Source organism: Merops nubicus, unplaced genomic scaffold, assembly GCF_000691845.1.
Source record: "Merops nubicus isolate BGI_N331 unplaced genomic scaffold, ASM69184v1 scaffold12168, whole genome shotgun sequence".
NCBI classification, from domain to species: domain Eukaryota; kingdom Metazoa; phylum Chordata; class Aves; order Coraciiformes; family Meropidae; genus Merops; species Merops nubicus.
Window position 1 is genome coordinate 2,245 of NW_008625149.1, and position 11,902 is coordinate 14,146.

The following is an 11,902-nucleotide window of genomic DNA, read 5'->3' on the forward strand; positions in this document are numbered from 1 at the left end:
AATGATGAAGGGTCTGGTGCACCTCTTGTATAACCCAAGGCCAAGAGAGCTAGGACTGTTTAGCCTGGAGAAGAGAAGGCTCAGGGGGACCTTACCAATGTGCACAAGTACCTGAAGGGAAGATGTAAACAGTGCCAGACTCTTCTCAGTGGTGTCTAGGGGACAGGATAAGAGCCAACAGGCCCAGACTTCAACACAGGAGGTTCCATTGGAACTTTAGGGAACTTTTTTTTTAAACTGTGAAAACTGTAAAAAAACTGGAAGAAGTTGCCCAAAAAGACTGGGGAAACTCCATCCCTGGAGCTATTAAGAGACATCTGGACTTGGTCCTGGGCAACTGGCTCTAGATGACCCTGCTTGAGCAGGGGGATGGACTAGATGACCTCCAGAGATCCCTTCCAACCTCACCGATTCAGTGATTTTGTGATCCTGTAATACAAACCCAGATATTTTATACATCAGAAATTCCCTCTTGAAAGCCTTTCCATCGGGGCTCCTTGTGTGCAGGAGGGGAGGGACACCCACCAGTTGACCACCTGTTACCTCCATGAGTCTTTACCCATTCAAAAACTTACCTCTGGATCTCAAACACTTGGAGGGGGGAGAAAATAGGCAAAAAAAAAAACTTCTTCACACCAATTTTACTTTTCACCCTGATCCCTCCTGACATTATCAGGGCTGCAAATCAGGTACACCAGGAGACAGTAAGAACCTGGGCTTGCAGCATGGTTCAGCGTGAGCATTAAGACATTGCCCTGAATAAAGCCACGAGGCATCATGATATCAAGGCTTGCCAAGAGGGCACGTCTGGTGGATGTGGACAGTAAACATTTCCCTTTGATTGGTTTTACTCAAAGTTTAATCAAATGAGGATGAGAGGAAAGTGTGTTACCTTGACTGGGTACCCACCTACAGTCTGGCTTCCTGCAACACCGTCCCCTTAACCGGAGGCAGCTTTTGGGCAGAGGTGGCCTGGTTGACCTTATTACTGTCTGAGGTCTTTTTATTGCTACTCCAGAACAAATAGCATTTTTCCTAGAAGACAATCAGGCTAGTTTATGGTGCACTTGGACATGAATTCCACAAGGGTTCCAATCTTAGGAGGAGATTTTAAATCACTGGTTAACTAGAATCTATTTATTAATGAAGATTGCAAAATTTAGGTTGAACTAAGGCCTACGGAAGATTGGGGTCAGTGCCAAGCCAGTTTTAAAATAGTCTGTTTGCCTTTAAAAGGTGTCACCACACAGGCTTTAGGTCATGTCAGCAGAGGAGAGTGACAACACTGCATCTGGGCATGTTTTATGCTTGCAGAATATTCCACATTGTAGAACTGCAGGTCCAACAGATGATTTCAAACTGGCTCCACTATAAACTAGACTAAGATTTAAGTGTTTCACAGTACCTTGTCTGGACTGGGTTTAGAGCACACTGCTCCCTCCAGAAGCCAGAGGCACACAAGATACTCCAGGAAGGAGCCGGGTTCAGGGAGACCTTCACGCTGGCAGACACGTGAAGGTGCAGACAGTGTCCCCTCTGACATGGGCTGTGACTTCAAGAGGGAGGACTGTGCGTGGTGATTCAGCAATCATCGCTAGATCAGCAACGCTTCAATCAAATGAGGAACACACCTTGGCTGCAAATCCCCATCTTCCAGTTTACTGCTCTGATCTATTCATTAAGCAGAGATTTTCATGTGTTGTTGCACACCTTCCTTAGGGATTTACAAGGTCATTGAGGCTTTTCAATCACTTTCCAGGTAGTCAGGCATTTCCTGCTGTTGATTTTCAGTTCTAGCACTTTGTGACACTTTTGGCTGAGCACCCCCATACAGCTGGCTTACACCTGGGTTTGGGACACGCCGATATTCAGTCGACTTGAGTGAATTTCAAACCCAGCTTTTCTTCCCTCTGGCACGGTTAAGGCTCCTTGATACCAGGACTTAAGACTTGCACAAAGCAGGGTGAGGAAATTCCAGCCCAGGGCTATGCAGGATCTTAGAAAGAGCTGCCCAGCAACTAACAACACGTCTCAGGTATGCAGCAGAGTGAAGCCCGTTTGCCAGCGACCACTTGCATTTGCTGGAGCCAAAAGGCTGAGCACACAAAGCCCGACCCCCTCGGGAGCACAGGCAGGGTCTAACGCCCAGCCCTCGGCCCCAGCATCGCTCCCACCCTGCCAGGAAGTGCGTGGAGGAACAAAAGGATTTGGGATCATGTGTTTAAGTCAATTAAGCAGTTGTAGGCTTGGTTAGAATCCAGTTACGTGATACTCTGAGAACCCTGCTGCTGTTTAAAGTGGGTTTGCAGTAGTGTTTCAGCAGAGGCAGCTGCAGGAGGTGGAGCACACGCAGCCCCTCGCACGTGCTCTCCCCTTGGCCTGCTCTCATCCTCAGCATTGCCTGTTTATCCCCACAAGTAGCCTCTTCACTTCTGTAGCTTTAGAGCCAGCTCGAGCCATTTGACTGTAGTGTAAAACTCAGTAAGCTTACTTTGATATAGGTTAGGCTAGAGAGCTAGGTCTCTGCTTCAAGAGCTGAAGCATTTAGGGAGCTGAGTGTTGTCAGATGAGTGTCTTGGAGCCAGAGCCACATAACTCCATCGAGTGTTTTAGCTGTTGTATGTTCTGTCCTTACAGCCCTGATCAGACCCACGGGCCAGCCAGGCACCCTCACTGCCCACCCCACCATGGGCCAACTTCTCCCCAGATGCCAGCTCCCCACAGGCTTCAAAACACCTTTTGCTTCTCAGTAAGCCCAGATCCACAAAGGCCCTGAAGGTTTTACTTCCAGAGCTCTTTGGAGTAGTTTGCAGAGAACCCAAAGGAGTTTCAGGGGAAGAGAGAGTCCAGTCTGGGTTGAGAAGTGGCCACAGTGTCTGTGCCCCTTCTGCAGTAACACAGCGACTGCATTTCAGTTGTGGAGAAGCTGTGCTCAAGTAGCTCCATCCCCTCGAGCAGGCTCTGTTCAGGTTAAAAAACTGCTGGGGCCCTGCAGAGATGCACAGATCTGGTCAATGGCTCAGACCTGCTGCTTTCTATAGAGGCTGAGTTGATGAGCTAGGCTTGTTCTTTCATTAACTGGAGGAGCTGGGAAATACCTCCTCCAATGGGAACCCACTTCCATCACTTGTGCACTGAGAAGGCCAGAAGTGCTTTTATGTTACCTATCTGCAGCCTGATTTCTAGATGGCTGAGGAAGTCCTGCTGCTTTGTGCTGGCACCATTAGGACATCATTCATGGCATCAGCCAATGTTTCCTCAGGAGCGTTAGATTGTCAGCTCAATCTGCATCATCTGATTAAGTCTGATTTGACCAACAGCATTTCCCATCAGACATCTGCAAGCTCTTACCTGACTCGTGGCCATGAGTACAGCTGCTGAGATAATGAGTGGGACACCCAGCCCAAGGAAGATATACTGCAGGTAGTCCAGCAGGGATGGGATCAGCACCAGGTTGGTGTAAAACTGCTGCAGGACGGAGCCTTCGATGGATCCGCTCTGCTCAAAAGAACCAAAGTTAGCAGTGGAGTTCCCTCCCCACCAGGGCTGAGACAGACCAGCTGCCCAACTACTCTCCCACCACAGCCCAGCAGAGATGAGGGAATTTATGCAAGATTTGGTCAGGCTAGCAGGCTAAATAGCTGGAGTCAGTGGGGCAGGCACAGAGGGGAGTCTGCACTCCCTGGCCCACATTCACAGGGGGATGCTGGCAGCTCTGTCCTGGGCCCTATTTAACCTCACAGCTAGGACAGAGCCAGAGGTTTACTGAGTATAGTGCAGGGTTTGTTCAGCTCAGAGGGATTAATGACAGAGCCAAGTACTGCAAAGCCTTCTGTTGGTGCTTAATTAGTCTGTCTGGCTTAAAGCTTTGTGCAAAGTGGAGTTTCCCCAGCACTAGGTGATGGAGAAGCAGTGCCCCCCTCCCACAGAGGACATTCTGCAGAACCACACCAAGGAAGGCAGCTCACCTCTGCAAACCACAGCAGCGGCAGGACCACTGGGTTAATCTTCCCTGTTTGACTAGGGAGGGAAGAAAGAGGGAAAAAAAGAAAAGAAAAGAAAAAAAGACTTAGATTTCTAGTTGATAAGGACACAATTAATGCCATAATTCTTCTTAAAGGGAGGGGTCTGACAGACTGTTAGTGGCCAGGAACCCAGTGTAAGGTGGTAGCAATTCCAAAAAAAAGCAATCCCTGCTGCTTCAGTGAGCTGCTCTCACTTTTAGGGACCAGGTCCAGCCCGGGCCTTTCATGCCAGATCAGAGCTTAAGCTTCCACTCATGTTTAACTGCCTGACAGCAGTTAGTGCCATCCCAAATCTGGGCTCAGGGTCACGAACTCAGTGAGCTGGAATGCTAAAATTCATGCAGCTCCAAGACATCTGTCACCTGCATGGTACCAGGGGGTGGTGCAGCCAGTGGACAGCATCAGGGCTGTCTGCTGCTGTGTGCACTAGAGCCAGTCCCAGCAGCAAGAGCACACTCCCACCCGTGTGGATATTCAACATCTGGCACCACACAGCTTTGTTACAGAGCCTGTTTGCTTCAGTTGAGCTGGAAGTGCCTTTTTGGACACAAGCTTCAACTGTCAACCCTGTAGGCAGAGTGTCTTCTGCCTCTCCGTGTTGATGTAACAGCTTCTGAGCAGCAGCACAGGGCAGGGGAGCTGCTCCTGCAGCTCACCAGGAGGAGCAGTCTGACCATGGGCTGTCTGGTCAGGAGCAGGAACGCTGCAGGAGCCCAGCAAAGGGGCAGCCACAGGCTGAACTGCTGAAGGATGGCAGCTGGAGGTCACTGCAATAGCTGACATTCCACCACACACGCCAGCTGGCTTCTGCAACCACAACAACTGGTACTGTTAGAGCTGCTTCATCTCTGGGGAGAGGAGAGACTGCAGTGATCCCAGCATCAGCAGCACTCCCTGCTCAAGGGAAGGAGATGGACAGCTCTAAAAGGGGACTACTTACACTATACCAGGCACATGCTTTATGTACAGATTCAGCTGGAGCTTGATGGAGCAGTTGATGGGGATGCCCGTCATCTGCACAGAAAGAGACCAACCAGTTCATCAGTAAAGACAACACTTGTCTGAAGAGCTTCCAGGCAGAGCAACACTTTGTTTTCCATCCTAGGTGCTGTGGGTGCTACCTTCCAGCAGCAGGATGGAAACACATCCATGCATGCAGCAGAGGACAAGACATTTCTCATAACTAGGAATCAACACCCTAAGACCATGAAAACACCACACTTCCAGGTTGGTCTTGCTGATATAAGGTCCTGCATCATGGCAGAGGGGTTGGAACTGGGTGATCCTTGTGGTCCCTTCAACCCTGACAGACTGATTCTGTTTTAGCAGAGGACTTAGTAGTGTTGGCTTGATGATCTTAAAGGTCTCTTCCAACCTTAAGGATTCTATGACACCAAATAAGTCATTGGTTTCTCGTGACATGGCAGTTTTGCAACACACGATGGGCAGAAAACTTTTATTGGATTGCCTCTGTTTGTACTCAGCAGGCTGCAGCTAGACAGGAATATAGTTAATTGTACTCTTATCAGTAGATGTTTGATACTGTAATAAACTTAATTAGATTTCTGTAACTGCGATAAGAAAAGCAAGAGAACCCAATGCCTAGACAAGAAGTACAGCTTACTTTATCTCAAAAGGGGAATTGCTTTATTGCTTGAACAAACATCACTGAATATTTGAAAGATCTGATCACATGCAACACAGGCCATGGGTGGAAGATCCCAAAGCCCCCTCCCCATCTACAGCTGGGACAACGATGGCTCAGGACACCCAGCTCCTCATCACTGAAGTGGTGACTCCACCCTTATGCTGTAGGTATGCAAGAAGTGCACAGCAGCAGGGCAGTGCAAAAGCAGTTAGGTGGGCAGGTTGAGAGCCTGGAAGAAGCCAGCCTAAAAATAGTGGTGGCAGCTCCAGCTCCAGCGTGGTCTTCAGACCTGGCCAGGCAGCTCTCAGGACAACACACGTTTGCAGATTTGGGGCGTAACTGGGCTGCTGCTAGATACACCTCCTGGTGTTATAGACCTGAGTCAGTGGAAAGGGCTTGATTGTGCTTATCAAAACAATTATGCTTATAATTAGTTCTGCAATTCTCTAGAATTATCCAATTAGTTTATGGCTTTGACATTTTTATCGTGTCCTTGCCAGTCTTTGCACTATGGAACCTGCTCAGTCAGTGCCACGAGAACAGAGCGAGGCCACCACGGAGCCGGTGGCAGGTTCCACCACCCAGCTCGGGCAGGACCCCGGGGGTTAGGGGAGGACCTGGGGGGCCAGGGGAGGACCTGGGGGGCCCCACTCACCGGGTGCACGTCCAGGAAGAGCGCGTGCTGCTCCTTGCTGGGGTGCAGACCTTCGACAGCGTTCACCAGGGCTGGGTCAGCATTGTAGAAGTGAGGATGGGAAATGAATATCGGGGCATCTGGACGAGAACAAAGACACCTTTGGTGCACCCAAAGCCACCTGAGGCTTTTTCTTTAGGTTTTTAAACCATTACAGCACTTGTTCTGCACAAGCTTTCATACTTGTCTCCTCCCAGCCAGAAAGCTCCATCTCCTCCCTCCTTGCAGCTTACTCCCTTACTCTGGGAGGGTTGAGAAGAGGTGTCTAAGCCCCTGCTGCCCCCATGCAATGCCATGGTAACTCGCCAGACCCAGGCACGGGTTAGGACACTGAGTGTGAATTCTCACTCCTGCCTGACCCACGCTCAGCATCCAAAGCTGCCACATAACTGGGCAGCTGGGTGGCTCCTCAGCCTGGGGGACACGACGTCCCCGCTGTATCCCTGGGCATTCCCAGCAACACCAGGCTGTCATTGGGCTGTGGACCCAGGGGACTTGGGGCACAAGGATCTTCCAGCCTTGCTGAGATGAGTGCAGGGGTGCAAGCCAGGCTGCCCTGCAACAGCCCCCGGCAGTGCCTCGCAGCACCCTGACGGAGCAGGGCCAACTCCCCAGCCAGCCAAGCTCTCACCACATCCACACGGGTCACTACTGCTGGAGCAGAGCCCTGGCAGGCAAGCACTTACTGAACCTGCAGGTGCTGACGTTCTGGATGCCGGACTGCAGGCAGGGGCAGAAGCCTTCGTTGGGGGGATAGTCCGTGCCGTTGGCAAAGAGAGTCTTTGGTGCCACGAAGCGATAGGTGGGCACACCCTTGAACTTTCCAGACTGCTCGTACACCAGTGTCATGGATCTGGAAGGGGTTTAGTGGAGAAGGAACAGGATTAGCCAACAGCTTCCCAGCGCAGAAACGGGCTCTTATCTTCGCTGGATAAGATGCAGTTGCAATGTAACTTAGACTTTGAGATGAAGATAAGCACTCAGAGCAATGCTTTAGATGGGGAATGAGTATTTAAGCCATTTGCTTTTCATGTTTTAAGCACAGATAAAAGGTTGGTTGGGACTAGTTACGGAGAGAAGCCACAGGCTTCTAAGTTTGTCTGCAGTATTCAGATGAGATCTGTTTCAAGGCACATAGTAATCCCCAGGGCTGCTCTCCAAGAGATAATACCCTCTTTTGTGCAATCCCTGGCTCCGAGGTGCTCTGTCACAGGGGGTGGACACTGGCCAAATCTCTTTTTGCAGCACAACTCCAGCATAGAGGCTGTCAGGAGAGTGCAAAAATGTCAACACATTACGTACCAAGATTTCTTTCTTGATACAACAGGTTAGTGATGTTATGCTGTGTTACTGTACCAGCTGGCCAGGACAGATGCACGTTTCCAAGAGGGGAGTTTGCTCCCTTCACACTCAAGTGAGGCTTGCAGGGATACAGACAGCCTGGGCAGGCCAAGTGGATGTTTATTCCTGCAGCTGCCTTCCAGCAGTTATGTTCCTGCCTCTGCTGTGCTCACCCTCTAGCAAGGGGACGGAAGCTGCTGCAGCACATGAGCAGGATGAAGCTTTGACTACCTTGAAGGGACATCCAAGTAGCTGCATCTCAGCATCAGCTGCACTTATTTTGCAAACAGCACAGGACATGAGCCATGCCATGCCATTGCCTGCCCTCAGCTGCATGCCCTGCAGCCAAGCAGAAATGCTCTTAGTCTACCAACTGATGTTTGCAGACAGCTGGGCTAGAGGAGAGGATGAGAGATGTGGGGAGAAGAGGCACAGCCACTTCCCCTACAGCACTGTCCTGCAGGAACAGCCTGCACCAACAAGAAACCAAGCTTGGTTTCCTCCACTTCCCTTCATGACTTGCCTGGAAACACACTCTGTTCCTTAGATTTCTGTGGTTCCACAGAAACGGGTATGTGCATTTAAGCTTTGATTGATTGCTGGTAAAAGTCCCTGTAAGTCCTTGGCTCCGGGTCATTTTAGCATTTGCTGATGTCCCTTGTGTAGAGGAATTCCTGCACTAATACTTGGCTCAGCTAACTTTGCTCACTCAGCTGAAGAGGTCATTGTTCTCAATTCAACATGAGCACTTGCTTGTTTTGCAGCACTATCTGCAAAGCCCGAATTAACATTATCTTCTCCGAGCTGGGGACAGGGTTTTGTGCCACCACCTACCTCCTGGCCTCCCTCCTTCCAGCCTCAGGGAGTTTCCCCACCGGTGGGCTCCACGGGGTGCTTTAACCCCTGTGTGATCAGCTAAGGTCAGGGTGTCTCACACAGCAGTGCGTGAAGCAGGCAGCAAAAACCCAAACAAGCAGCAGCCTGGAAGTGGTGGCACAAGCCCTGCCCCACCCCCACCCCAACTTCAGTCAGCTGAAACAGTTCCACAAAGAGTTATAGCTGCATTTCCTCATGACAACTCTTACTTCTCCCTCTCACCTCCTCCATCTTATCTAGACTGGTTGTTTCCTACTGATCCAAGAGGGGCACGTTAGACTTCTCCAGCGACCTGGAAGGTATTTATGAACACCACAAGACACTACTGAGACAACGACACTGTTTGCAAGCTCAGACACTGCAACACTGAACTGCAGCTGAACTTCTAACCACAGGAACACGTCCCATGTCCTCTGTGTCACTGCACAGATGAGAGCTGCACCTCCTGCCACCTGCACCAGGACAAGCTGGCAGCTGTGGCCTCACCTACAGGCATCAGGGCTGTAGAACTCCAGCGACGTTGGGGACATGAATGGTGGCCACATCTCCCCCGAGGTCCCATTGATCATGTTGCACTCGCTGCTCCGCCAGTAGTTCACCTACAGGACAGGTGCAGGGGGAAGAGCTCAGAATGGTGAGCTTGCTGGAGAGATGGTCTCCACCACTCTACACAGCTTCCATAGGAGCCTGAGATAGCAACACTAAAGAGCTTCCAAGATCTTTCCCATTCAGTGCTAAATTAATGGAAAAATCAGGACAAGATCCACCTGTCCCAAGTGTTCCCACAGTGGTTGACCTGTGGATTCACTTGATTTTAGGCAGGAGTAGAACTCCACAAGGTAAGAATAAGCACCCCTTTAACAAGAGTACTTCAAGTAATGCCTTATACAGAGGCCACAGGAGCCTGGGACTTCAGCCATTGGAAGCAATCAGCTCCAACAGCATTTCAAAGGAGTCCAAGTGACACCAATGACAAGCTGCACTGAATGCTTCCTGAGAAGCCTCTTATCAGATGACTGTCTTCTGGCAATCTGCTGGAACAGAAGTTGCAGCAGTTGAAGTCCTCTGGAAGCTTGCCTTCAGGTCTACCATGGAGAGGTACAACAGCACTGAGGTCTTTCAGTTTATCTTGCTTTAGATCAGGCATTGCCCTGTATCAGAGGTTCACTGCTCAACACTTACCTTCTTTAGTCCATTCCAGGAATCCACCATGTGCACTTTACTGATGTCCTTCATGCCCGTGTTCACTGTGAACAGCCCCGAATTGGAGTTGTTCACCTGCAGAGAAAAGAAACTAACTTTTAGTCCATTATTTGACAGCAACATGGGAATGACTTTGTGTACTTTGTCAGTTCCAGGGGTGATTCATGCAGGAAGCTATGGGAACTTCTATTTCAGTTGCCAGCAACAGCTTCCAACACACATATTTCTAGCTGAGGGGAGGATTAGGACACCCTTACACAACCATCACCAGCTACACACGGTGGTTCCAAACAGTCTGTGCTGTGACTTTAGTGTTCCCAAGCAGCAGTTTACTTACCTCTGCAAATAAGCCAAATTTTCCTTTGAAAGGGATCAGGCCAGGAACAAGTGCATTTATTGTGTCTATAAGAGGGTCTTCATAGCCCCACATGATCTCCCTCACAGTCCTGTTCATGAATGCCTGTTGCTTCAGGCCAGCCAGGGCTCCACTCAGTAAAAGCTTCATAAAGTTTGGCAGGTCTTCCATCATTACAGCTGCTCCCTGGGAAAGAGAACAAGCCTCTGAGATGAGTGCCCAGTCTTTACTAAAGAAGTAGCAATGCATCTCTGGTGCTCAGCAAAGTCCCTCTGCTGTACTGCTCTGCAGTCCTGGAGAAATCCTCTGGACAAGCTGAAGTTCAGCATTTATCACCAGTTTGGGAAGAAAGAAGCTGAGGCTTCGTTTCCCAAGAGGCTGCTCAGACAAGGCTGTAGGCTCAAGCCCAGCTGTTTTGCCAGCCCCTCTGCACACTGATTTTGGAAAGGTACCAGCCCACCATGACAACCAGCACCCAGAAAGCAGAACACTGTGTTTTGTAAGCTTAACCCACCTCGCAGCCTCATTAGCCTTAAGCTCTAGAAGAAAGTAAGCTTTGAGTCAGCATGTGGCATCGTGGCCCTCCTGGGAAGCTCAGGAGCTGGTCCCCATCCCCAGAGGGAGCTCTTACCATCAGCAGAATGTTGGGCACCACCACGTACTCGTCTTCCGTGCCGTTGGACATGTCCGGCTGGAAGAAGAGCTGCCGGTACTCCAGGAAGGAGACTGTGTCATTGTCATGGAAGGTGATGTTGGTTTTATACCTGAACTCCCTGCAACGAGATGGCAGAGAGGATGGCAGAGAGGATGGCAGAGAGGATGGCAGAGAGGATGGCAGAGAGGATGGCAGAGAGGATGGCAGAGAGGATGGCAGAGAGGATGGCAGAGAGGATGGCAGCCTTCCCCCAGTGCCCCCCCAGAGCCTGTGCAGCACGGCTGGGCTGCACCGGCCTGGCCTTGCTCCTGAGGAGCAGGAGATGAAGCCCAGCAGGAAGCCCTGGGACAGCAGAGGAAGGGCTGGTGTCAGCCTCACCCCCGACCAGGGTTTGGGTCTAGCAGGAGGAGGTGGCAGCCTGGGAGAGGCACCCCTGACAGATGGGAGCCTGCAGCAACGGGCAGGCACCAGGAGCTTCATCCCAGCCACGAAGGGGCCGTGATGCTCCACAGCAGCACCAGGCTGAGCCCAACAGCAGAAGCCTGTTCCAGCTCCCGAGGGAGCTGCAGCTCCACTCACCAGCAAAAACAAAGTCCTTTATTGTGAAGCCTCTGTTTTATGGCCCACGCAAGGGAAGGGCACTAATCTCACCAAGCACGAACACTTTACCCCTTTGTTTATTCATGTTTACAGTAAGTGAACCCTTTTCCCCACGCCAAGTGAGTGATGCAACCACAACATACAGAATCCACACCATCTTCTGGTGTGACCTGGCAAGCCCAGAGGAAACAAGGGCATATACACACTGCCAGGTTTCCCGCCAACGCTGCTCCAACAGCTTTGGATTAAACCACTAATCTTCCCACATGACCTTTGTTTATTCATGTTTACAGTAAGTGAACCCTTTTCCCCACGCCAAGTGAGTGATGCAACCACAACATACAGAATCCACACCATCTTCTGGTGTGACCTGGCAAGCCCAGAGGAAACAAGGGCATATACACACTGCCAGGTTTCCCGCCAACGCTGCTCCAACAGCTTTGGATTAAACCACTAATCTTCCCACATGAACTTGCTAAGGCTGCTGACCTGGCTTTCCCTACAT

At 50.6% G+C, this 11,902-nt stretch overlaps 1 protein-coding gene across 1 annotated transcript in view; it reads right to left on the reverse strand.

The window, feature by feature from the left end:
• Positions 1-909: 909 nt before the first annotated feature.
• Positions 910-11,902, reverse strand: part of SCARB1 (scavenger receptor class B, member 1) — a gene marked incomplete at its 5' end in the record, with an annotated part of 11,903 nt that continues 910 nt past the window's right edge. Inside the window, 10 exons of the mRNA XM_008945581.1 lie at positions 910-1,035; positions 3,352-3,498; positions 3,969-4,020; positions 4,966-5,039; positions 6,329-6,447; positions 7,054-7,220; positions 9,071-9,183; positions 9,767-9,862; positions 10,125-10,328; positions 10,774-10,915. Of these exons, the coding sequence (XP_008943829.1) occupies positions 910-1,035; positions 3,352-3,498; positions 3,969-4,020; positions 4,966-5,039; positions 6,329-6,447; positions 7,054-7,220; positions 9,071-9,183; positions 9,767-9,862; positions 10,125-10,328; positions 10,774-10,915 (1,240 nt within the window). The remainder of the gene's footprint in view (positions 1,036-3,351; positions 3,499-3,968; positions 4,021-4,965; positions 5,040-6,328; positions 6,448-7,053; positions 7,221-9,070; positions 9,184-9,766; positions 9,863-10,124; positions 10,329-10,773; positions 10,916-11,902) is intronic.